This window comes from Triturus cristatus, chromosome 2_2 (genome assembly GCF_964204655.1).
Source record: "Triturus cristatus chromosome 2_2, aTriCri1.1, whole genome shotgun sequence".
NCBI classification, from domain to species: domain Eukaryota; kingdom Metazoa; phylum Chordata; class Amphibia; order Caudata; family Salamandridae; genus Triturus; species Triturus cristatus.
The window spans coordinates 632,166,381-632,191,273 of NC_140582.1; the positions used below are offsets into that span (position 1 = coordinate 632,166,381).

The 24,893-nt window shown below is 48.3% G+C and overlaps 1 protein-coding gene across 1 annotated transcript in view; it reads right to left on the minus strand.

Annotated features, from left to right (window-relative positions):
• The window catches only part of LOC146862603 (kynurenine/alpha-aminoadipate aminotransferase, mitochondrial-like), an 829,492-nt gene that overhangs the window by 752,236 nt on the left and 52,363 nt on the right, over window positions 1-24,893 (minus strand). The window contains exon 3 of the mRNA XM_085641832.1: window positions 19,735-19,803. Within this exon, the coding sequence (XP_085497958.1) occupies window positions 19,735-19,803 (69 nt within the window). The remainder of the gene's footprint in view (window positions 1-19,734; window positions 19,804-24,893) is intronic.

Genomic DNA, 24,893 nt, shown 5'->3' on the forward strand with positions numbered 1-24,893 from the left:
TAGAGCAGCACTGCTAACCTGGTTTCTCTGGCTCTACAGCAGCTCTGCTGACCTTGTTCTCGGCCTCTAGAGCAGCTCTGCTGACCTGGGTCTCTGGCTCTAAAGCAGCTCTGCTGACCTAGTTCTCTGGCTCTAAAGCATCTCTGCTGACCTGGTTCTCTGGCTCTAGAGCAGCTCTGTTGACCTGGTTCTATGCCTCTAGAGTAGCTCTGCTGACCTGGTTCTCTGGCTCTAAAGCAGCTCTGCTGACCTGGTTCTCTCCCTCTAAAGCAGCTCTACTGACCTGTTTTCTCTGGCGCTACAGTGGCTCTGCTGACCTGGTTCTCTGGCTCTAGAGCAGCTCTGCTGACCTGGTTCTTGGGCTCTAGAGCAGCTCTGCTGATCTGGTTCTCTGGCTCTAAAGGAGCTCTGCTGACCTGGTTCTATGGCTCGAAAGCTGCTCTGCTGACTTGGTTCTCTGGCTCTAGAGCAGCTCTGCTGACCTAGTTCTCTGGCTCTAAAGCAGCTCTGCTGACCTGGTTCTCTGGCTCTAAAGCAGCTCTGCTGGCCTAGTTCTCTGGCTCTAAAGCAGCTCTGCTGACCTGCTTCTCTCCCTCTAAAGCAGCTCTGCTGACCTGGTTTCTCTGGCTCTACAGCAGCTCTGCTGACCTGGTTCTCTGGCTCTAGAGCAGCTCTGCTGAACTGGATCTCTGGCTCTACAACAGCCCTGCTGACCTGTTTCCCTGGCTCTAAAGCAGCTCTGCTGACCCGGTTCTATGGCTCTAAAGCAGTTCTGCTGACCTGGTTCTCTGGTCTCTAGAGCAGCTCTGCTGACCTGGTCCCTTGGCTCTGAAGCAGACCTGCTGACCTGGTTCTCTCCCTCTAAAGCAGCTCTGCTGACCCGGTACTCTCGCTCTAAAGCAGCTCTACTAGCCTGGTTTCTCTGGCTCTACAGCAGCTCTGCTGACCTGGTTCTCTGGCTCTAGAGCAGCTCTGCTAACCTGTTTTCTCTGGCTCTACAGCAGCTCTGCTGACCTGGTTCTCGGCCTCTAGAGCAGCTCTGCTGAGCTGGGTCTCTGGCTCTAAAGCATCTCTACTGACCTGGTTCTCTGGCTCTAGAGCAGCTCTGCTGACCTGGTTCTCTGCCTCTAGAGCAGCTCTGCTGATCTGGTTCTCTGGCTCTAAAGCAGCTCTGCTGACCTGGTTCTCTCGCTCTAAATCAGCTCTGCTGACCTGGTTCTCTGGCTCTAGAGCAGCTCTGCTGACCTGGTTCTCTGCCTCTAGAGCAGCTCTGCTGACCCGGTTCTCTGGCTCTAGAGCAGCTCTGCTGACCTGGTTCTCTGGCTCTAAAGCAGCTCTGCTGACCTGGTTCTATGGCTCTAAAGCAGCTCTGCTTCCTGGTTCTCTGGCTCTAGAGCAGCTCTGCTGGCCTAGTTCTCTGGCTCTAAAGCAGCTCTGCTTCCTGGTTCTCTGGCTCTGAGCAGCTCTGCTGACCTGGTTCTCTGGCTCTAAAGCAGCTCTGCTTCCTGGTTCTCTGGCTCTGAGCAGCTCTGCTGACCTGGTTCTCTAGCTCTAAAGCAGCTCTGCTGACCTAGTTCTCTCCCTCCAAATCAGCTTCGCTTACCTGGTTCTCTGGCTCTAGAGCAGCTCTGCTGACCTGGTCCTCTGCCTCTAGAGCAGCTCTGCTGACCTGGTTCTCTCGCTCTAAAACAACTCTACTGACCTGGTTTCTCTGGCTGTAGAGCAGCACTGCTAACCTGGTTTCTTTGGCTCTACAGCAGCTCTGCTGACCTGGTTCACGTCTTCTAGAGCAGCTCTGCTGACCTAGGTCTCTGGCTCTAAAGCAGCTCTGCTGACCTGGTTCTCTGGCTCTAAAGCATCTCTGCTGACCTGGTTCTCTGGCTATAGAGCAGCTCTGCTGACCTGGTTCTCTGCCTCTAGAGCAGCTCTGCTGACCTGGTTTCTCTGGCTCTACAGCAGGTCTGCTGACCTGGTTCTCTGGCTCTAGAACATCTCTGCTGACCTAGTTCTCAGGCTACAGAGCAGCTCGGCTGATCTGGTTCTCTGGCTCTACAACAGCTCTGCTGACCTGGTTCTCTGGCTCTAAAGCAGCTCTGCTGACTCGGTTCTATGGCTCTAAAGCAGTTCTGCTGACATGGTTCTCTGGATCTAGGGCAGCTCTGCTGACCTGGTTCTCTCCCTCTGGAGCAGCTCTGCTGACCTGGTTCTCTCCCTCTAAAGCAGCTCTACTCACCTGGTTTCTCTGGCTCTACAGCGGCTCTGCTGACCTGGTTCTCTGGCTCTAGAGCAGCTCTGCTGACCTGGTTCTTGGGCTCTAGAGCAGCTCTGCTGATCTGGATCTCTGGCTCTAAAGCAGCTCTGCTGACCTGGTTCTATGGCTCTAAAGCAGCTCTGCTGACTTGGTTCTCTGGCCTCTAGAGCAGCTCTGCTGACCTGGTTCTCTGGCTCTGAAGCAGCTCTGCTGACCTGGCTCTATGGCTCTAAAGCAGCTCTGCTAGCCTAGTTCTCTGGCTCTAAAGCAGCTCTGCTGACCTGCTTCTCTCCCTCTAAAGCAGCTCTGCTGACCTGGTTTCTCTGGCTCTACAGCTGCTCTGCTGACCTGCTTCTCTCCCTCTAAAGCAGCTCTGCTGACCTGGTTTCTCTGGCTCTACAGCAGCTCTGCTGACCTGGTTCTCTGGCTCTAAAGCAGCACTGCTGACCCAGTTCTATGGCTCTAAAGCAGTTCTGCTGACCTGGTTCTCTGGTCTCTAGAGCAGCTCTGCTGACCTGGTCCATTGGCTCTAAAGCAGACCTGCTGACCTGGTTCTCTCCCTCTAAAGCAGCTCTGCTGACCTGGTTCTCCCGCTCTAAAGCAACTATACTGACCTGGTTTCTCTGGCTGTAGAGCAGCACTGCTAACCTGGTTTCTTTGGCTCTACAGCAGCTCTGCTGACCTGGTTCTCGTCTTCTAGAGCAGCTCTGCTGACCTGGGTCTCTGGCTCTAAAGCAGCTCTGCTGACCTGGTTCTCTGGCTCTAAAGCATCTCTGCTGACCTAGTTCTCTGGCTTTAGAGCAGCTCTGCTGACCTGGTTCTCGGCCTCTAGAGCAGCTCTGCTGACCTGGTGTCTCTGGCTCTACAGCAGGTCTGCTGACCTGGTTCTCTGGCTCTAGAACAGCTCTGCTGACCTAGTTCTCAGGCTACAGAGCAGCTCGGCTGATCTGGTTCTCTGGCTCTACAACAGCTCTGCTGACCTGGTTCTCTGGCTCTAAAGCAGCTCTGCAGACTCGGTTCTATGGCTCTAAAGCAGTTCTGCTGACATGGTTCTCTGGCAATAGGGCAGCTCTGCTGACCTGTTTCTCTCCCTCTGGAGCAGCTCTGCTGACCTGGTTCTCTCCCTCTAAAGCAGCTCTACTGACCTGGTTTCTCTGGCTCTACAGCGGCTCTGCTGACCTGGTTCTCTGGCTCTAGAGCAGCTCTGCTGACCTGGTTCTTGGGCTCTAGAGCAGCTCTGCTGATCTGGTTCTCTGGCTCTAAAGCAGCTCTGCTGACCTGGTTTCTCTGGCTCTACAGCAGCTCTGCTGACCCGGTTCTATGGCTCTAAAGCAGTTCTGCTGACCTGGTTCTCTGGCTCTAGAGCAGCTCTGCTGACCTGGTTCTTGGGCTCTAGAGCAGCTCTGCTGATCTGGTTCTCTGGCTCTAAAGCAGCTCTGCTGACCTGCTTCTCTCCCTCTAAAGCAGCTCTGCTGACCTGGTTTCTCTGGCTCTACAGCAGCTCTGTTGACCTGCGTCTCTCCCTCTAAAGCAGCTCTGCTGACCTGGTTTCTCTGGCTCTACAGCAGCTCTGCTGACCTGGTTCTCTGGCTCTAAAGCAGCTATGCTGACCCGGTTCTATGGCTCTAAAGCAGTTCTGCTGACCTGGTTCTCTGGTCTCTAGAGCAGCTCTGCTTACCTGGTCCATTGGCTCTAAAGCAGACCTGCTGACCTGGTTCTCTCCCTCTAAAGCAGCTCTGCTGACCTGGTTCTCTCGCTCTAAAGCAGCTTTACTGACCTGGTTTCTCTGGCTCTAGAGCAGCACTGCTAACCTGGTTTCTTTGGCTCTACAGCAGCTCTGCTGACCTGGTTCTCGTCTTCTAGAGCAGCTCTGCTGACCTGGGTCTCTGGCTCTAAAGCAGCTCTGCTGACTTGGTTCTCTGGCTTTCGAGCAGCTCTGCTGACCTGGTTCTCTGCCTCTAGAGCAGCTGTGCTGACCTGGTTTCTCTGGCTCTACAGCAGGTCTGCTGACCTAGTTCTCTGGCTCTAGAACAGCTCTGCTGACCTAGTTCTCAGGCTACAGAGCAGCTCGGCTGATCTGGTTCTCTGGCTCTACAACAGCTCTGCTGACCTGGTTCTCTGGCTCTAAAGCAGCTCTGCTGTCCCGGTTCTATGGCTCTAAAGCAGTTCTGCTGACATGGTTCTCTGGCTCTAGGGCAGCTCTGCTGACCTGGTTCTCTCCCTCTGGAGCAGATCTGCTGACCTGGTTCTCTCCCTCTAAAGCAGCTCTACTCACCTGGTTTCTCTGGCTCTACAGCGGCTCTGCTGACCTGGTTCTCTGGCTCTAGAGCAGCTCTGCTGACCTGGTTCTTGTGCTCTAGAGCAGCTCTGCTGATCTGGTTCTCTGGCTCTAAAGCAGCTCTGCTGACCTGGTTCTATGGCTCTAAACCAGCTCTGCTGACTTGGTTCTCTGGCCTCTAGAGCAGCTCTGCTGACCTGGTTCTCTGGCTCTAAAGCAGCTCTGCTGACCTGGTTCTATTGCTCTAAAGCAGCTCTGCTAGCCTAGCTCTCTGGCTCTAAAGCAGCGCTGCTGACCTGCTTCTCTCCCTCTAAAGCAGCTCTGCTGACCTGGTTTCTCTGGCTCTACAGCAGCTCTGCTGACCTGGTTCTCTGGCTCTAGAGCAGCTCTGCTGACCTGGTTCTCTGGCTCTACAACAGCTCTGCTGACCTGGTTCTTTGGCTCTAAAGCAGCTCTGCTGACCCGGTTCTATGGCTCTAAAGCAGTTCTGCTGACCTGGTTCTCTGGTCTCTAGAGCAGCTCTGCTGACCTGGTCCATTGGCTCTAAAGCAGACCTGCTGACCTGGTTCTCTCCCTCCAAAGCAGCTCTGCTGACCTGGTTCTCTCGCTCTAAAGCAGCTCTACTGACCTGGTTTCTCTGGCTCTACAGCAGCTCTGCTGACCTGGTTCTCTGGCTCTACAGCAGCTCTGCTGACCTGGTTCTCAGCTTCTAGAGCAGCTCTGCTGACCTGGGTCTCTGGCTCTAAAGCAGCTCTGCTGACCTGGTTCTCTGGCTCTAAAGCATCTCTGCTGACCTGGTTCTCTGGCTCTAGAGCAGCTCTGCTGACCTGGTTCTCTGCCTCTAGAGCAGCTCTGCTGACCTGGTTCTCTGGCTCTAAAGCTGCTCTGCTGACCTAGTTCTCTCCCTCCAAATCAGCTTCGCTGACCTGGTTCTCTGGCTCTAGAGCAGCTCTGCTGACCTGGTCCTCTGCCTCTAGAGCAGCTCTGCTGACCTGGTTCTCTGGCTCTAGAGAAGCTCTGCTGACCTGGTTCTCTGGCTCTACAGCGGCTCTGCTGACCTGGTTCTCTGGCTATAGAGCAGCTCTGCTGACCTGGTTCTTGGGCTCTAGAGCAGCTCTGCTGATCTGGTTCTCTGGCTCTAAAGCAGCTCTGCTGACCTGGTCCATTGGCTCTAAAGCAGCTCTGCTGACCCGGTTCTATGGCTCTAAAGCAGTTCTGCTGACCTGGTTCTCTGGTCTCTAGAGCAGCTCTGCTGACCTGGTCCATTGGCTCTAAAGCAGACCTGCTGACCTGGTTCTCTCCCTCCAAAGCAGCTCTGCTGACCTGGTTCTCTCGCTCTAAAGCAGCTCTACTGACCTGGTTTCTCTGGCTCTACAGCAGCTCTGCTGACCTGGTTCTCTGGCTCAACAGCAGCTCTGCTGACCTGGTTCTCAGCTTCTAGAGCAGCTCTGCTGACCTGGTTCTCTGGCTCTAAAGCAGCTCTGCTGACCTGGTTCTCTGGCTCTAAAGCATCTCTGCTGACCTGGTTCTCTGGCTCTAGAGCAGCTCTGCTGACCTGGTTCTCTCCCTCTAGAGCAGCTCTGCTGACCTGGTTCTCTGGCTCTAAAGCAGCTCTGCTGACCTAGTTCTCTCCCTCCAAATCAGCTTCGCTGACCTGGTTCTCTGGCTCTAGAGCAGCTCTGCTGACCTGGTCCCCTGCCTCTAGAGCAGCTCTGCTGACCTGGTTCTCTGGCTCTAGAGAAGCTCTGCTGACCTGGTTCTCTGGCTCTAAAGCAGCTCTGCTAACCTGGTTCTATGGCTCTAAAGCAGCTCTGTTTCCTGGTTCTCTGGCTCTAGAGCAGCTCTGCTGGCCTAGTTCTCTGGCTCTAAAGCAGATCTGCTGACTTGCTTCTCTCCCTCTAAAGCAGCTCTGCTGACCTGGTTCTCTGGCTCTACAACAGCTCTGCTGACCTGGTTCTCTGGCTCTAAACCAGCTCTGCTGACTTGGTTCTCTGGCCTCTAGAGCAGCTCTGCTGACCTGGTTCTCTGGCTCTAAAGCAGCTCTGCTGACCTGGTTCTATGGCTCTAAAGCAGCTCTGCTAGCCTAGTTCTCTGGCTCTAAAGCAGCTCTGCTGACCTGCTTCTCTCCCTCTAAAGCAGCTCTGCTGACCTGGTTTCTCTGGCTCTACAGCTGCTCTGCTGACCTGCTTCTCTCCCTCTAAAGCAGCTCTGCTGACCTGGTTTCTCTGGCTCTACAGCAGCTCTCCTGACCTGGCTCTCTGGCTCTAAAGCAGCTCTGCTGACCCGGTTCTATGGCTCTAAAGCAGTTCTGCTGACCTGGTTCTCTGGTCTCTAGAGCAGCTTTGCTGACCTGGTCCATTGGCTCTAAAGCAGACCTGCTGACCTGGTTCTCTCCCTCTAAAGCAGCTCTGCTGACCTGGTTCTCTCGCTCTAAAGCAACTCTACTGACCTGGTTTCTCTGGCTGTAGAGCAGCACTGCTAACCTGGTTTCTTTGGCTCTACAGCAGCTCTGCTGACCTGGTTCTCGTCTTCTAGAGCAGCTCTGCTGACCTGGGTCTCTGGCTCTAAAGCAGCTCTGCTGACCTGGTTCTCTGGCTCTAAAGCATCTCTGCTGACCTGGTTCTCTGGCTTTAGAGCAGCTCTGCTGACCTGGTTCTCTGCCTCTAGAGCAGCTCTGCTGACCTGGTTTCTCTGGCTCTACAGCAGGTCTGCTGACCTGGTTCTCTGGCTCTAGAACAGCTCTGCTGACCTAGTTCTCAGGCCACAGAGCAGCTCGGCTGATCTGGTTCTCTGGCTCTACAACAGCTCTGCTGACCTGGTTCTCTGGCTCTAAAGCAGCTCTGCTGACTCGGTTCTATGGCTCTAAAGCAGTTCTGCTGACATGATTCTCTGGCTCTAGGGCAGCTCTGCTGACCTGGTTCTCTCCTTCTGGAGCAGCTCTGCTGACCTGGTTCTCTCCCTCTAAAGCAGCTCTACTGACCTGGTTTCTCTGGCTCTACAGCGGCTCTGCTGACCTGGTTCTCTGGCTCTAGAGCAGCTCTGCTGACCTGGTTCTTGGGCTCTAGAGCAGCTCTGCTGATCTAGTTCTCTGGCTCTAAAGCAGCTCTGCTGACCTGGTTCTATGGCTCTAAAGCAGCTCTGCTGACTTGGTTCTCTGGCCTCTAGAGCAGCTCTGCTGACCTGGTTCTCTGGCTTTAAAGCAGCTCTGCTGACCTGGTTCTATTGCTCTAAAGCAGCTCTGCTAGCCTAGCTCTCTGGCTCTAAAGCAGCGCTGCTGACCTGCTTCTCTCCCTCTAAAGCAGCTCTGCTGACCTGGTTTCTCTGGCTCTACAGCAGCTCTGCTGACCTGGTTCTCTGGCTCTAGAGCAGCTCTGCTGACCTGGTTCTCTGGCTCTACAACAGCTCTGCTGACCTGGTTCTTTGGCTCTAAAGCAGCTCTGCTGACCCGGTTCTATGGCTCTAAAGCAGTTCTGCTGACCTGGTTCTCTGGTCTCTAGAGCAGCTCCGCTGACCTGGTCCATTGGCTCTAAAGCAGACCTGCTGACCTGGTTCTCTCCCTCCAAAGCAGCTCTGCTGACCTGGTTCTCTCGCTCTAAAGCAGCTCTACTGACCTGGTTTCTCTGGCTCTACAGCAGCTCTGCTGACCTGGTTCTCTGGCTCTACAGCAGCTCTGCTGACCTGGTTCTCAGCTTCTAGAGCAGCTCTGCTGACCTGGGTCTCTGGCTCTAAAGCAGCTCTGCTGACCTGGTTCTCTGGCTCTAAAGCATCTCTGCTGACCTGGTTCTCTGGCTCTAGAGCAGCTCTGCTGACCTGGTTCTCTGCCTCTAGAGCAGCTCTGCTGACCTGGTTCTCTGGCTCTAAAGCTGCTCTGCTGACCTAGTTCTCTCCCTCCAAATCAGCTTCGCTGACCTGGTTCTCTGGCTCTAGAGCAGCTCTGCTGACCTGGTCCTCTGCCTCTAGAGCAGCTCTGCTGACCTGGTTCTCTGGCTCTAGAGAAGCTCTGCTGACCTGGTTCTCTGGCTCTACAGCGGCTCTGCTGACCTGGTTCTCTGGCTATAGAGCAGCTCTGCTGATCTGGTTCTTGGGCTCTAGAGCAGCTCTGCTGATCTGGTTCTCTGGCTCTAAAGCAGCTCTGCTGACCTGGTCCATTGGCTCTAAAGCAGCTCTGCTGACCCGGTTCTATGGCTCTAAAGCAGTTCTGCTGACCTGGTTCTCTGGTCTCTAGAGCAGCTCTGCTGACCTGGTCCATTGGCTCTAAAGCAGACCTGCTGACCTGGTTCTCTCCCTCCAAAGCAGCTCTGCTGACCTGGTTCTCTCGCTCTAAAGCAGCTCTACTGACCTGGTTTCTCTGGCTCTACAGCAGCTCTGCTGACCTGGTTCTCTGGCTCTACAGCAGCTCTGCTGACCTGGTTCTCAGCTTCTAGAGCAGCTCTGCTGACCTGGTTCTCTGGCTCTAAAGCAGCTCTGCTGACCTGGTTCTCTGGCTCTAAAGCATCTCTGCTGACCTGGTTCTCTGGCTCTAGAGCAGCTCTGCCGACCTGGTTCTCTCCCTCTAGAGCAGCTCTGCTGACCTAGTTCTCTGGCTCTAAAGCAGCTCTGCTGACCTAGTTCTCTCCCTCCAAATCAGCTTCGCTGACCTGGTTCTCTGGTCTCTAGAGCAGCTCTGCTGACCTGGTCCATTGGCTCTAAAGCAGACCTGCTGACCTGGTTCTCTCCCTCCAAAGCAGCTCTGCTGACCTGGTTCTCTCGCTCTAAAGCAGCTCTACTGACCTGGTTTCTCTGGCTCTACAGCAGCTCTGCTGACCTGGTTCTCTGGCTCTACAGCAGCTCTGCTGACCTGGTTCTCAGCTTCTAGAGCAGCTCTGCTGACCTGGTTCTCTGGCTCTAGAGCAGCTCTGCTGACCTGGTCCCCTGCCTCTAGAGCAGCTCTGCTGACCTGGTTCTCTGGCTCTAGAGAAGCTCTGCTGACCTGGTTCTCTGGCTCTAAAGCAGCTCTGCTAACCTGGTTCTATGGCTCTAAAGCAGCTCTGTTTCCTGGTTCTCTGGCTCTAGAGCAGCTCTGCTGGCCTAGTTCTCTGGCTCTAAAGCAGATCTGCTGACTTGCTTCTCTACCTCTAAAGCAGCTCTGCTGACCTGGTTCTCTGGCTCTACAACAGCTCTGCTGACCTGGTTCTCTGGCTCTAAAGCAGCTCTGCTGACCCAGTTCTTTGGCTCTAAAGCAGTTCTGCTGACCTGGTTCTCTGGTCTATAGAGCAGCTCTGCTGACCTGTTCCCTTGGCTCTAAAGCAGACCTGCTAACCTGGTTCTCTCCCTCTAAAGCAGCTCTGCTAACCTGGTTCTCTCGCTCTAAAGCAGCTCTACTGACCTGGTTTCTCTGGCTCTACAGCAGCTCAGCTGACCTGGTTCTCTGGCTCTAGAGCAGCTCTGCTAACCTGGTTTCTCTGGCTCTACAGCAGCTCTGCTGACCTTGTTCTCGGCCTCTAGAGCAGCTCTGCTGACCTGGGTCTCTGGCTCTAAAGCAGCTCTGCTGACCTGGTTCTCTGGCTCTAAAGCATCTCTGCTGACCTGGTTCTCTGGCTCTAGAGCAGCTCTGTTGACCTGGTTCTATATCTCTAGAGTAGCTCTGCTGACCTGGTTCTCTGGCTCTAAAGCAGCTCTGCTGACCTGGTTCTCTCCCTCTAAAGCAGCTCTACTGACCTGGTTTCTCTGGCGCTACAGCGGCTCTGCTGACCTGGTTCTCTGGCTCTAGAGCAGCTCTACTGACCTGGTTCTTGGGCTCTAGAGCAGCTCTGCTGATCTGGTTCTCTGGCTCTAAAGGAGCTCTGCTGACCTGGTTCTATGGCTCGAAAGCTGCTCTGCTGACTTGGTTCTCTGGCTCTAGAGCAGCTCTGCTTACCTAGTTCTCTGGCTCTAAAGCAGCTCTGCTGGCCTAGTTCTCTGGCTCTAAAGCAGCTCTGCTGACCTGCTTCTCTCCATCTAAAGCAGCTCTGCTGACCTGGTTTCTCTGGCTCTACAGCAGCTCTGCTGACCTGGTTCTCTGGCTCTAGAGCAGCTCTGCTGAACTGGATCTCTGGCTCTACAACAGCTCTGCTGACCTGTTTCCCTGGCTCTAAAGCAGCTCTGCTGACCCGGTTCTATGGCTCTAAAGCAGTTCTGCTGACCTGGTTCTCTGGTCTCTAGAGCAGCTCTGCTGACCTGGTCCCTTGGCTCTGAAGCAGACCTGCTGACCTGGTTCTCTCCCTCTAAAGTAGCTCTGCTGACCCGGTTCTCTTGCTCTAAAGCAGCTCTGCTGACCTGGTTCTCTCGCTCTAAAGCAGCTCTACTGACCTGGTTTCTCTGACTCTACAGCAGCTCAGCTGACCTGGTTCTCTGGCTCTAGAGCAGCTCTGCTAACCTGGTTTCTCTGGCTCTACAGCAGCTCTGCTGACCTTGTTCTCGGCCTCTAGAGCAGCTCTGCTGACCTGGGTCTCTGGCTCTAAAGCAGCTCTGCTGACCTAGTTCTCTGGCTCTAAAGCATCTCTGCTGACCTGGTTCTCTGGCTCTAGAGCAGCTCTGTTGACCTGGTTCTATGCCTCTAGAGTAGCTCTGCTGACCTGGTTCTCTGGCTCTAAAGCAGCTCTGCTGACCTGGTTCTCTCCCTCTAAAGCAGCTCTACTGACCTGTTTTCTCTGGCGCTACAGTGGCTCTGCTGACCTGGTTCTCTGGCTCTAGAGCAGCTCTGCTGACCTGGTTCTTGGGCTCTAGAGCAGCTCTGCTGATCTGGTTCTCTGGCTCTAAAGGAGCTCTGCTGACCTGGTTCTATGGCTCGAAAGCTGCTCTGCTGACTTGGTTCTCTGGCTCTAGAGCAGCTCTGCTGACCTAGTTCTCTGGCTCTAAAGCAGCTCTGCTGACCTGGTTCTCTGGCTCTAAAGCAGCTCTGCTGGCCTAGTTCTCTGGCTCTAAAGCAGCTCTGCTGACCTGCTTCTCTCCCTCTAAAGCAGCTCTGCTGACCTGGTTTCTCTGGCTCTACAGCAGCTCTGCTGACCTGGTTCTCTGGCTCTAGAGCAGCTCTGCTGAACTGGATCTCTGGCTCTACAACAGCCCTGCTGACCTGTTTCCCTGGCTCTAAAGCAGCTCTGCTGACCCGGTTCTATGGCTCTAAAGCAGTTCTGCTGACCTGGTTCTCTGGTCTCTAGAGCAGCTCTGCTGACCTGGTCCCTTGGCTCTGAAGCAGACCTGCTGACCTGGTTCTCTCCCTCTAAAGCAGCTCTGCTGACCCGGTACTCTCGCTCTAAAGCAGCTCTACTAGCCTGGTTTCTCTGGCTCTACAGCAGCTCTGCTGACCTGGTTCTCTGGCTCTAGAGCAGCTCTGCTAACCTGTTTTCTCTGGCTCTACAGCAGCTCTGCTGACCTGGTTCTCGGCCTCTAGAGCAGCTCTGCTGAGCTGGGTCTCTGGCTCTAAAGCAGCTCTGCTGACCTGGTTCTCTGGCTCTAAAGCATCTCTACTGACCTGGTTCTCTGGCTCTAGAGCAGCTCTGCTGACCTGGTTCTCTGCCTCTAGAGCAGCTCTGCTGATCTGGTTCTCTGGCTCTAAAGCAGCTCTGCTGACCTGGTTCTCTCGCTCTAAATCAGCTCTGCTGACCTGGTTCTCTGGCTCTAGAGCAGCTCTGCTGACCTGGTTCTATGCCTCTAGAGCAGCTCTGCTGCCCGGTTCTCTGGCTCTAGAGCAGCTCTGCTGACCTGGTTCTCTGGCTCTAAAGCAGCTCTGCTGACCTGGTTCTATGGCTCTAAAGCAGCTCTGCTTCCTGGTTCTCTGGCTCTAGAGCAGCTCTGCTGGCCTAGTTCTCTGGCTCTAAAGCAGCTCTGCTTCCTGGTTCTCTGGCTCTGAGCAGCTCTGCTGACCTGGTTCTCTGGCTCTAAAGCAGTTCTGCTGACCTGGGGGCGATAATTATCTCTCAGTGCTCTTAGCGTGAGGATAATTATCGCCAGGTAACGTGGATTTTTATCGCTGAGATAGCGTGCTATTAGCAACGCTTATCCCCTCAGGGATATAAATCCTCACGCTAACTGTCTAACGTCAGATTATCGCTGGAAACCCAGCGATAATCTCACGCAATGTGGCGTTAGCTTGCTGATAGGGACTCACAAACTTAGCCATGATATCCACCCTCCTTAGGATATCATGGCTAAGTCAGTCCTGAAGCAGGCGTAAGGAAAGGAGCCATAACAGGGGTTATCTCTACTTTTCCTGACGCCATGCTTCATAGCGTGGGGCTGGATGATAGGAGAAATGTCGCTTAGCGACATTTCTCCTGTCATGTTAGGTCAGGAACACCCACTTTGCTTCTCATTAGAGATGCAAAGCTGGGCGTTAGGAATCTCCACGCTAAACAAAGGTTTCACGCGTTAGCGTGGCCTTGCTAATCAGGCGATAAAATTATCGCCGCTGTTCGGACGAAAACGGCCGCAAAAGCGGCGATAATTTTTTATCGCCTGCTTGTAAATATGCCCCCTGGTTCTCTGCCCCTAGAGCAGCTCTGCTGACCTGGTTCTATGGCTCTAAAGCAGCTCTGCTGACCTGGTTCTATGGCTCTAAAGCAGCTCTGCTGACCTAGTTCTCTGGCTCTAGAGCAGCTGTGCTGACCTCGTTCTCTGGCTCTAAAGCCGTTCTGCTGGCCTGATTCTCTCCCTCTAAAGCTGCTCTGCTGTCCTGGTTTCTCTGGCTCTACAGCATCTCTGCTGACCTGGTTTTCTGCCTCTAGAGCAGCTCTGCTGACCTGGGTCTCTGGCTCTAGAGCAGCTTTGCTGACCTGGGTCTCTCGTTCTAGAGCAGCTCTGCTGACCTGCTTCTTAGGCTCTAGAGCAGCTCTGCGGACCTGGTTCTCTGGCTCTACAACGGCTCTGCTGACCTGGTTTCTCTGGCTCTACAGCACCTCTGCTGACCTGGTTCTCTGCACTCACGATGCACGCACCCTACTTCACGAAAATATATTAGTCTCTTGCCCTAATATGTATATTAAAGACACATACATATCATTTTGGAACATAATTTTTTTTTGCGGGAGTTGCGCACCCAGCGTGCCCCAGCACGTATATGACATCACGCGGGACCTACCACCGCGCAAGCATCTCGTACCGTAATGCGCATGTGTCGCGAATGCGCGGGAGCAGGAGTCGCGGAGTGGTCGCATACCAATCGCACACATCACATAATATTAAATGTATATGATGTAACTGAAAAATAGGCAGCCGTCGCACACCGTACGTGGATACTTCACGACTTTTCTAAAATAGCGGCTAGAATCTGCGCACCCACCGTGATGTGTACGCTTTGAGTGCGCAACTCCGAAAAAAAATTGGAGAAAACATTTTTCTTAAAGAAAATAATATAAATACATTAAAATTAAAAATTAAACCAAAAAAATTTATCAATATTTCCGTTTGATTTTTTTAATGTTTTCTTTTGCAATTTTGAGAAAAATATATAATGTTATTTAATAAATAAAATATTTATAAATGAACAGGTAAAAAAACTGTAGAAAATCAGTACAAAAAAATAGGTATAACTACTATCACACTTCAAAATTAGCATTTAAAAAACCTTTGAAATTCACTGAAAAAAACCATAGGCTTCAGAGACGTTATAGATAGAAATTAGCATTTAAAAAAGCTTTGAAATTCACTGAAAAAACCATAGGTTTCAGAGACGTTATAGTTAGAAATGAGCATTTAAAAAACCTTAGAAATTCACAGAAAAAAACAATAGGTTTCAGGGGTGTTATAGTTAGCTGGCCATTTCACTCGTACAAAACCATAGAAATTCCTCCGTTATAGTTAGTTCTGCTAACTATAACTCATGCGCCCGCAATGCACTGTTGATGATGTCACATATTGCATCATTCGTGACATGGTCAGTGACATCACTGATAACATCACTGATGACATCTCAAATGACATCACTGATGACATCACTGATGACGTCATTCAAGTGACAATCTGATACACCTCATCATACACTAGTATAACCTTTCATCACTCACTGTAAAATATAGAGTACCATATTTGAAACCATTGCCACACCAGTATCAGTTACTACATACCCACTCACTGATTCCTAAGTCTACACACACAACTACCCATTCAACAACAGAATCATTTATACATGCAGTCACTAATTAATAGAACACTATCAAATGCACTATTTCTACTAAGTCAGTGCAGCATTAGGGAAAGTGTTGGATTGCAGAGGGGTAAGACTTACTATTCCCATTCCAGGCAGCGCAATAGCAGGGAAAGTGTTGGAAAGAGGAGTGGTAAAATGTATTATTCCCACTCCAGTCAGTGCAACAGTAGGGAAAGATGTTGCATTGCAGAGGGGTACAAAATTACTATTCCCACTCCAGTCGGACGCACGTTGAGTAAGTGCTCAATTGAAGAGAGGTAAAATGTACTATTCCTACTCCAGTCAGCACAACAGTAGAGAAAGTTTTGGATCGCGGAGGGGTAAAATGTACTGTTCCCACTCAAGTCTGTGTAAAAGTAGGAAAAGTGTAGGATTGCAGAGGAGTAAAATTTACTATTCCCACTCCAGGCAGTGCAACAGTAGGGAAAGTGTGCGATAGCGGAAGATAAAATGTACTATTTCCACTCCACTCACATCAACAGTAGGGAAAGTGTAAGATAGCTGAGGTGTAAAATGTACTATTCCTACTTGAGTCAGTGCAACAGTAGGGGAAGTGTTGGGTTGTGGAGGGGTTACTTTTTACTATGCCCACCCCAGCCAGTGCAAAATTAGAGAATGTGTTGAATTTTGTGGTGTAAAATTTACTATTCCTATTCCAGTCAGAGCAACAGTATGGGAAGTGTTGGATAGCTGAGGGGTAAAATGTACTATTCCAACTCTAGTAAGAGCAAAAGTAGGGAAAGTGTTGAACTGTGGAGGTGTTAAAATCACTATTCCCACCCCAGCCAGTGCAAGATTAGAGAAAGTGTTGATTTGAGAGGGGTAAAATGTGCTATTCTCAGTCCAGTCAGTACAACAGTAAGGAAAGTGTTGGATAGCGGAGGTAAAAAACATTCTATTCCCACTCCAGTTGGTGCAACAGTAGGGAAAGTGTTGGATTGCAAAGGGGTACAATTTACTATTCCCACTCCAGTCAGTTTATCAGTAGGGAAAGTATTGGATTGTGGAGGGGTGAACATGTAATATTCCCACTCATTCAGTGCAACAGTAGGGAAAGTGTTGGATTGCAGAGCTGTAAAATGTATTATTCCCACTCCAGTCAGCACAACAGTAGGGAAAGTGTTGCATTGCGGAGGGGTTAAAATGTATTATTCCCACTCCAGTCAGCACAACAGTAGGGAAAGTATTGCATTGAGGAAGGGTTCAAATGTACTATTCCCACTCCAGTCAGTGCAACAGTAGGGAACGTGTTGGATTGCAAAGGGGTCAAATTTGCTATTCTTTCTCGAGTCAGTGTAACAGTAGGGAAAGTGATGGATTGCTGAGGGGTAAAATGTACTATTACCACTTCAATAAGTGCAACTATTGTGTTGGATAGCAGAGGGGTAACATTTACTAGTCACACTTCAGTAAGTGGAACAGTATGGAAAGTGTTGGATAGCAGAGGGGTTTTAATTTACTACTCCCACTCCAGTCAGTGTAACAGTGGAGAAAGTGGTTGACTGGAGTGAAAATAGTAAATTTTAACCCATCTGCAATCCAACACTTTTGGATTGTTGAGGGGTTAAATGTACTATTCCCATTCCAGGTAGTGCAACAGTAGGGAAAGTGTTGGATAGCAGAGATGGTCAAATGTACTATTTCCACTCCAGTCAGTGAAACAGTAGGGAAAGTGTTGGATTGCAGAGGGGTAAAATGTACTATTTCTGAGTCTAGTCAGCGCAACAGTAGGTAAAGTGCTGGATTGCGGAGGGGTTAACATTTACTGTTCCTATTTCAGTCAGTCTAAAAGTATGTAAAGTGTTGAATTGCGGAGTGGTAAATTTTACTATTCCCACTCCAGGTAGTGCAACAGTAGGGAATGTGTTGGATAGCGGAGGGTAAAATGTACTATCCCCACTCTAGTCAGCGCAACAGAAGAGAAAGTGTTGGATTGCGGAGGGGTAAGATTTACTCTCCCCACTCCAGTCAGTGCATCAGTAGGGAAAGTGTTGCACTGACTGAAGTGAGAATAGTACATTTTACCCATCCACTGTCCAACATTCCCTACTGTTGCACTGACTGGAGTGTGAATAGTAAATGGTACCCCTCCGCTATCCAATACTTTTCCTACTGTTGCACTGACTGAAGTGGGAATAGTACAATTACTTCCCTCCCCAATCCAACAATTTACCTACTGTTACACTGACTGGAAGGGAATGCCCCTATCTAATAGCGAGTAGCAAAACACAATTTTGCGAGTCGCAAAATAGGGTTTGTACATGGCCAAAAGGATTTTTGCATGCACAAAAGGGTCTAAGACCTGTTTGCGCATGCAAATTTCCATCGTACATCTGGCCCTCAATTACTTACCTTAAAAGCGATTCTTGAGAATGATATTCTTGCACACAATAGATTTGTGTGACAATATTTCAGACTTGATATTTCTGTCCGACTATATATCTTTCGATATTTTTTCTGAACACTGGAGCGAAATGAGTGGATTACCAGAAACTACATCCATTTTAAATAAACGGTGTCTTGCATGAAAATGTGCATAACTATATTACATTATTACACTTCTAAACAAAACAATCAAATCATTTTAAGTGCAACGTCTTTAGTTCATTGGTTATGACAACATGCATCATTAAAATCACTAATTTGCGAAGTAATTTGTCACTCAAATTACTCCTTAAAAAAAATTCTCCACACTCTTTGAATCTATTGGCATGGCCAGGTTTCTTTGATACCTCGTGCTGAGGTTGAACCTCAATGCTATCCAGGGCCACTGATGAACATAAAAAGGTAATGAATGGAATGCATGAATTACCCTCAGCTACTGTAGCTATGTTTTGCCTCATTTCAGTCCTTTGTTTTTGCAGATTGGGCCACTCCAGACAAGGGCACTGCACTGAATAACACAGGTTCCAAGGTCACTGAGCTAGCCATCAGCTCTATCTTAGGTATCTTCCACAGCGGCATTGTAAATTACTCTTGAATCAATCTATACACAATTTGAAATACACTCTAAGTTCCACTATGGCACAACGGTGTGTAGAAGATAAAGACCAAAGACTCTGTGGCATGAGATACCTTACTGAGAAATTCCTGTACTCTAATCCATGTCAAACGTTTTTGTCTTGCGCACTAAACATCAAAACAAGCTTGTTTGCCTTGCTAATTTTTGTTTTGATGTTTAGCAAGTAAACTGCCCTTCAAACGCAAAATGATGTCATGCATTTTTTGTTTTTATGTTTAGCACCTAAACTATCTTTCAAAGACAAGATAATGTCATGCATTTCTCAACATGTCCCAACCTATCCTTTTATATGTACACTACTCTTCCGGAGGGTAACAGCCTTATTTACATGGCAAAAAACATGAACATATAGACTAGTTTCTAATAAACATTTCTACTTTTTGTCATAAAGCCATAATAATTACATTAAGTACTCTTCAAAAATAGCTTATACCCTGGACAGCATTTAAATATATAAAGAAAGTTCCTAAGAGTGACGCACACACTGCATAACATGTGATTATGAGGGTACTGTTTGAATTATGAGCTCTCGCCATTTCTTCAGGGTGCGTAGCTCTTTTTAGTGTGTGTAGCTCTTGGAAACCCTGCCCAGGCGCAAGTAAACACACTCACAATTTCAACTTCCGTATCCATATTTTCATATTTGAACCACACAAAAATAGTCAACAAAACACTTGATTATATTTAAAATAGAATCATCCACTTGGAAGCTTGCAGTTACTTTATCAACAAAAAGGGTTTCTTTAATTTTTGTTTAAAAAGTAACTGCAGAGCTTTGACAGTCGGTAGTTTAATTAGGAACGTACATACAAGTCGGCACATAATTTATCAGTATTGCATTTACTCTGTAAAGCAATCCAAACAGAAAAGTCTTCCTTTTTATTTCCCATTCAGCATCCTCCTTTAATTTCAAACAGTGGACAAACTAACCCAAGGTTCACAAAAAATCGCATAGAAGTCACAAAAAAATTCCTGGATCGCACCAAACTTAGCAGCTATTAACTATGGGGTCAGATGAGGCAGTTGCTCAAGTTGCCTGAGAAACTGTGCAAACATACAAGGTTAGACAGATGTTCCTTACTGCATAGGGTGAAGTTCGAGGTTCTACTTTTTTGCATGTTTTCATGTTTCAACTTGAAAGAGTGCATTTTTTATCAATGGCACACATAATATAGATGCTAACGTATACATCCGCCATTTCGGTTTTTAGAATTTCCCGTGCTCTACCCTCCGATGCATTAGCATCTTTACTGATCTGTATAATAACACCTGCTATTCCAGTCTCTAAATAGACTGCTGCTATACAGATACCCGTACACAACCCAAAATATCTTATCTGGACGGTATCATATAAACAGGAACAGATTGCATTCATAAAAATACGGTATATGACAGTGACCTTAAAACCTGAAAACGGAGCGAATGCGATAACGTGAAGTAGCACAAGCTAACTTATGACGCTTCTATCCACGCCATTTTATAAACGGTTAAAAGTTGACCCTATGATGAAAATGAATCTTTCACCGTTTCAAACCTTTCCTTCCCACTCAACAAAGAGTTCCATAGTTTCTTAAAGCAACATGAGTGTTAAGGGGACGTGGAGTGAAAATGTGGGTGGAGTCAGGCTCTAACTGGGAGGAAGTGAACCCCATTTCATATCGATGGGACCAGCGACCCACCCACCAGGCAGCTATGGGCTAAATTCATACCCGAAGACAGTTTGCCAGAGACACAATTTTGGCAAAGTGGATAGCACGATTTGTAACATCTACAGTCAATGGCAATGTCTTTTACTTGGGTTGGTTTCGCAGTTACAACATTCCACATGGTGAATTATTATTGAGAATATTTAGCATGACTGCGCAAAAGATACGAATTTCAGTTCTTAATAGTCCTGTTGCATCATATAAGCAACATTGTGACGCTAAATTTTGCATCATGTTGCTACACAAGCGTCTGCGCAAAACGTTAGTAAATGACAGCCCGAGGGTGAAAAGTGAGTGGGAAAAGACTGTACTTACCGAGACGTTTCATTGTAGATGGCTGTCTTACTGCACTTACTGAATTAAGAAATCGAGAATAGTTTATGTCTGCAAGACAAAAAGAAAGGATACTTACATTAAAATAAATGACCACTTGAAATAAACTTTATTTTGCATAAGATGCTGTGAGAATGAGCATTGGAAAGGTCCACAATTCCTAGAAGAGGTGGGTCACACCATAGGACAAAAGAAAGGTCCGGTGTGCTTTTCTCCTGGGAATTTAATCACTGTGGGGCTTATTTATGAGCTCTTGTGTCACTTTTGCCTCGCCCGTGCGTCACTTTTTGTGACACAACAGCGGCGTAAAAAATGCACCATGTTGTGTCATATTTACAAAGTGACGCATCTAGGTAGATGCGTCACTTTGTAAACACCTGTGCCACACTATACCTGTGCCAGGTTTAATGTATGCAGAGTTGGGCGTTTGCGACGTAAGTAAGTCTTGTAGAAGTGACTCAGTGAAATCTATGAGATTTCACTGCACCACTTCTAAGATGTAAATGCGTCAATATTTTCCGCCTGCCTCACAGCAGGAGTAAGACTGATGCAGGCACATTTGAAATGGGACTTGCCCATGTGAAATGACCCATTGCTGAAGTTGCGTCACTTTTGTGGCACACTCCAGCAATGCGTCATTTTTGCGTCTTCAGATTCAGCCGAAAAACTGATGTATCTGTAACTCCTTGCGACATGATGCATCATACTGTAAATATGACGCATGCAGCATGTCACAAGGAGGGAGCAATGAAGAGTGAGGCATCGCTGTTTTCAAGCAGCGATGCGTCACTTTTCATAAATGAGGCCCTATGAGATTATGCTGCTGTTTAGTATTGGAGTGATTAATCTCGAGATCCTGTTTGTTACTTTAACAGAAATGCACAAGAATTTCAAGGTACTACTGGGAATTTCCTTTTTTATTACCTCAATTTCCATTCGTGTTTAGCCCAGATGGTATTTCTCTATTTGATCCCCTGCAAGGCCCGATTTCCCCTCGGTTATAAGACCATTGCAAAAGTAATATGCTTTCTATGTTGCCCCAGTTTTGTAAGATATTGACGCCACAATGTCCTGTGGTCATCAGCTATTATCTATTGGTGAGGAGGTCCTCGTTTGTGGCCAAACAGTGCTATTTCAGCAGCAGGGATTATCGTTAGACATCTCAGGGTACAAAAAATCCTAGAGGGCGCCAAAACTATCTCCCTGACCGCAGGGCTGGTTTTAGTGCTGGTGGCACCCTGTGCGACAATCATTTTTGGTGCCCCCACACCACATGACCACCTGTCTTCGGATTCTCTTACAACCAGCTGGCAAAGATCCCCTCATCTCTCCTCTCATAAGTTGTTGCTAAACACAGCGCCCCCCCAAGGTGTGCGCCACCTCCAGAGGTCATCACCCAGTGCGGCCTCACTGGTCGCACTGCCCTGAAGCCAGCCCTTCCTGACTCACAGGTGCAGTGAATTCTGTTGAGCTATTTTATCATATACAAAGGAGTTTGATGTGGTATTATCGGCACATATAACAATATTGTAATTAATACATATTAGTTCCTCTGAACATCTTATGTGCTGAGCCAGAGAGACTTAAAGCTAGGACATTTCCTCTCACAGATCCAATATATTGTTGTTTAAATGAATTCAGCACCTGGTATGTCTGTGAGGGTCCCGGTCTCTCTGGTCCAAAAAACATTATGAATATAATCACTGCTATATGTAAACCTCTTCTTTCTTCTATCAAGCTATGCTACTGAAAGTATTCATAGAATACCCTTATTGTGGAAACTAAATCTATCCTTCATTTAATATACTGGATCATTTATAGATTGATGGATGCAGCGCAGACTCCAAAAGTGGCAGATGCCCCGTCTGCTAACCTCACTATTTCTTCATCTTATTTGGAGGTGGGGAGCCTCAGCTTGCTCTGTCATGGAAAATAACCTGCTGTTGAACCATACCCTTAGGACCGGCAGCTTTACAATGTTTAAATGGGTGACTGACACAAATATTGAATCAAAAATATTGTGTTTGGGAGGGGTCAGCTCTTGTGGTGAATGGCCCAGCCTACCTGGGAAATAAAATGTAAAGGTAATAAAATTGTAATGAAGTCGGTCCTCCTGGAATAAGGGCCAAGACCCTTTGGCACCAACACATTTCTTTTTTTCATATATGCTTACACTGGTGGAGCGATCATGTCACCCTCCAGGGGAAACCACCCATTGAAAAAAATGCTGTCAGGGAGTCAGTCCTTCAAACATACTGGTCGACCAACTTTGAGACCACGTATATTTCTCCTGGGGGGCCAAATTCCCCTCCACCCCAGTTGGAAAACACACATTTAAAAAAAAAAAAATTTAGTGGGGGTTTAGAGAGCGCCCCCTTCATCCGTTGGTCTGTTTTGTCATTCTCATTATTTTTCCACCCAGTGCAGCATAGGACAATGGGTCTAGCTATCTCTACCTTTGGCTACCTGTAGTGTGAGTGATAGCACTGTGGATTTTCAAAATGATCACACCTGTGCACAAAGTTGAAGGGGCTAATATGTGAATGTGTGCTGTTGACATTTGCCTTCAGGAAAATATTCTTATATTGGCAATGGCTCAGCAGCTCCTCCAACAATAAATATTTGCATAAGCCATGACAAAACAAGCATTGACAAACAGGTCTGGAGATCGCGGCTTGCCTTTTTTCTTGGCAAATGGTTGTTTACTTTTCTGATTTGCTACTGGGGGATAATTTTTGTTGCCCCAAGCCTAGATTTTGGCTCTATATGAAATAGATATGGGTTTTTAGTTGTCTCCTACATAAAATAGCCTCTGCTGCATGTCAGCGCCATAATAAATAAACAGTGCCAGTAGTGAGCTCCCTTCTTGTACTCTGAGGTACGCTGTGGTATTGGGTATGTGACAAGGTGAAGAATTACTTTGGCTTTTTTTCATCTTTTTTAGTGTCTTTGGAGAAGCTACAGCTGCATCAATAAGATAAATGCTTTTTTGCTTTCTTCTTTACTGTTGCACACGTCTCACATACACACACATACAAGCCCACCCATCGATAAGTGCTTTTAGCCTTTGACACAGACATCTCACAGCTGCACACACCCACAGACTAATTTCGAACCTTACTTCTGACTTCTACATAGGACATTGTTTTAGAAAGACGCATTTAGACAGTCAGCAGAGATTGCCTTTTGGTGGATTACTGCTGCCCAGGCCGTAACTCAAGTTAGGGAGGACAGTTCTGAGGCAAGATCAGATACTGAGACAGCAGCTGAGGGAGGGGAAAATTATGCAGAATTTCAAAGGGATTTTTCAGTGGGCAGAGTTCCATCTGATGACTCATCTTCCAGTGATGCTGAGGAACATGGTCATGGAAGCCATAATGTCCTATCGCAAACGCAATCTGTGAGCGGGAGGCAGTTGCAGGGTAGAGAGCAGGCACGTCCCTATTGACTATGTCCATCTCTTTTTGGATTTTGACTTCCTTGAGAATATTGTGCACCTAACACATTTTTATGCTGAACAGTTTCTGAGGGAGCATGGAGGCACTCTTAGGCCTCATTCTAGGACATACCAGTAGACTCCCACTCACTTGGTGAGTTAAAGAACCTTCTGGGCCTAGCGCTTAAAATTAGAGTAGTGCACAAACCAAGCATACAGTGTTATTTGTCTACTTGCACGGTTTGAGTAACACCAAGTTATGCACCAGTCATAAGCAGATATTGTTTTCTGCTATAGCAGCATATGCTGAATTTCTCTGATAATTCTACTGTATTGCCCCGCGACCAACCAGACCATGATAGGTTGGTTAAAATTTAGCTTGTTGTGGAACATTTGTCTACTAGGTTTCCAGAGATTTATACTCCTGAAACGAATAAAGCCATTTTTAAACTTTTCGATCCTTCACGAAGGGTGGCTGCTGTTCAAACAGTACGTACCAAGCAAAAGATCTTGTTATGGAATCAAAATTCACATGCTGTGTGAAAGCTCTACTGGGTACGTATATAGCCTGAGAGTGTATACAGGGAAGAACTCCACCCTAAATCTTATAGATTGCCCTTCCACACAAGGAGTTACAGAAAAGATTGTATGGGAGCTTGTCCAACCACTCCTTCAATAAGGTTATAACCTTTATGTGGACAACTTCTGTACAAGAGTAGAGCTGAACAAAGCTGGCACTGTACCATGTGGTACAGTTGAATGTAGCCACAAACAATTCCCCCAGAAGTTTGTTTGTAAGAAGCTCCAAAAATTCCAGAGTACTGTGTTATGTTCCAGTGAACTGCTCGCAGTCAAACTCTCCAATAGGTGGGATATGGTCATGCTCACCACACTCCATTATGAGAGGACTTTCTCAGTCATGGTGTGGCATTAGTTGGCCAACGTGCACAAGCCCAGCTGTATACTTGATCAACAAGTATATGGGCACAGTGGATAGGAATGAACAGCTTCCTCAGGCATACAACGTGAGTCATAAAACCCACACATGGTATAAGAAGCTGTTTACCCACCTGATCCAGTTGGGAAAATACAATGATAATATGGTTCACCATCAGACTACCACAGGAAGACCAATGTCTTTCCTTGACTTTCAGCTGTCCATCATTAAAAGTTTCACTGCTGAGGATCCAGGAGCCTCCATTTCATCTGCTGCTTTTTGTATGACAGCCGCATTTAAAACAAAATAAAATTTTTGTGATTCATTTAGATATATAACTTGGACTACGCTATTGTACAGATTGCCTGGCAGAGCAGTCAGCATCTTGAAAATGGTATCAGTGCCTAGCAGGCACCATCTGCCAGATTACGATGCTGGCTGTAGCCAGCCTTTCTGTGGCGGGTAAATCGCCATTGAAAGGCTGGCGGCGAATGTATTTGGGGGCCCGTTGCAGGCCCCCCTTGTGTTGGGACGAGGTGGTGGTGCACTGGGGGTCTCATGGTACCCCCTACATTTCCCTGCACTTAGTGGCAGACACCACGTGGTGCCTGCCACTTAGTGCAGGGAATTGCACTACATACATTTTTAACATTGCGGCGGGTGCAGCAGCCAGCAGCACCCGCCGCAATGGTAAAGATGCAAGATGCGACTGCCACGGTGGCAGTCGCATCGTGATTCTTCATGCGGGACTGCGCCATACAGGCAGGC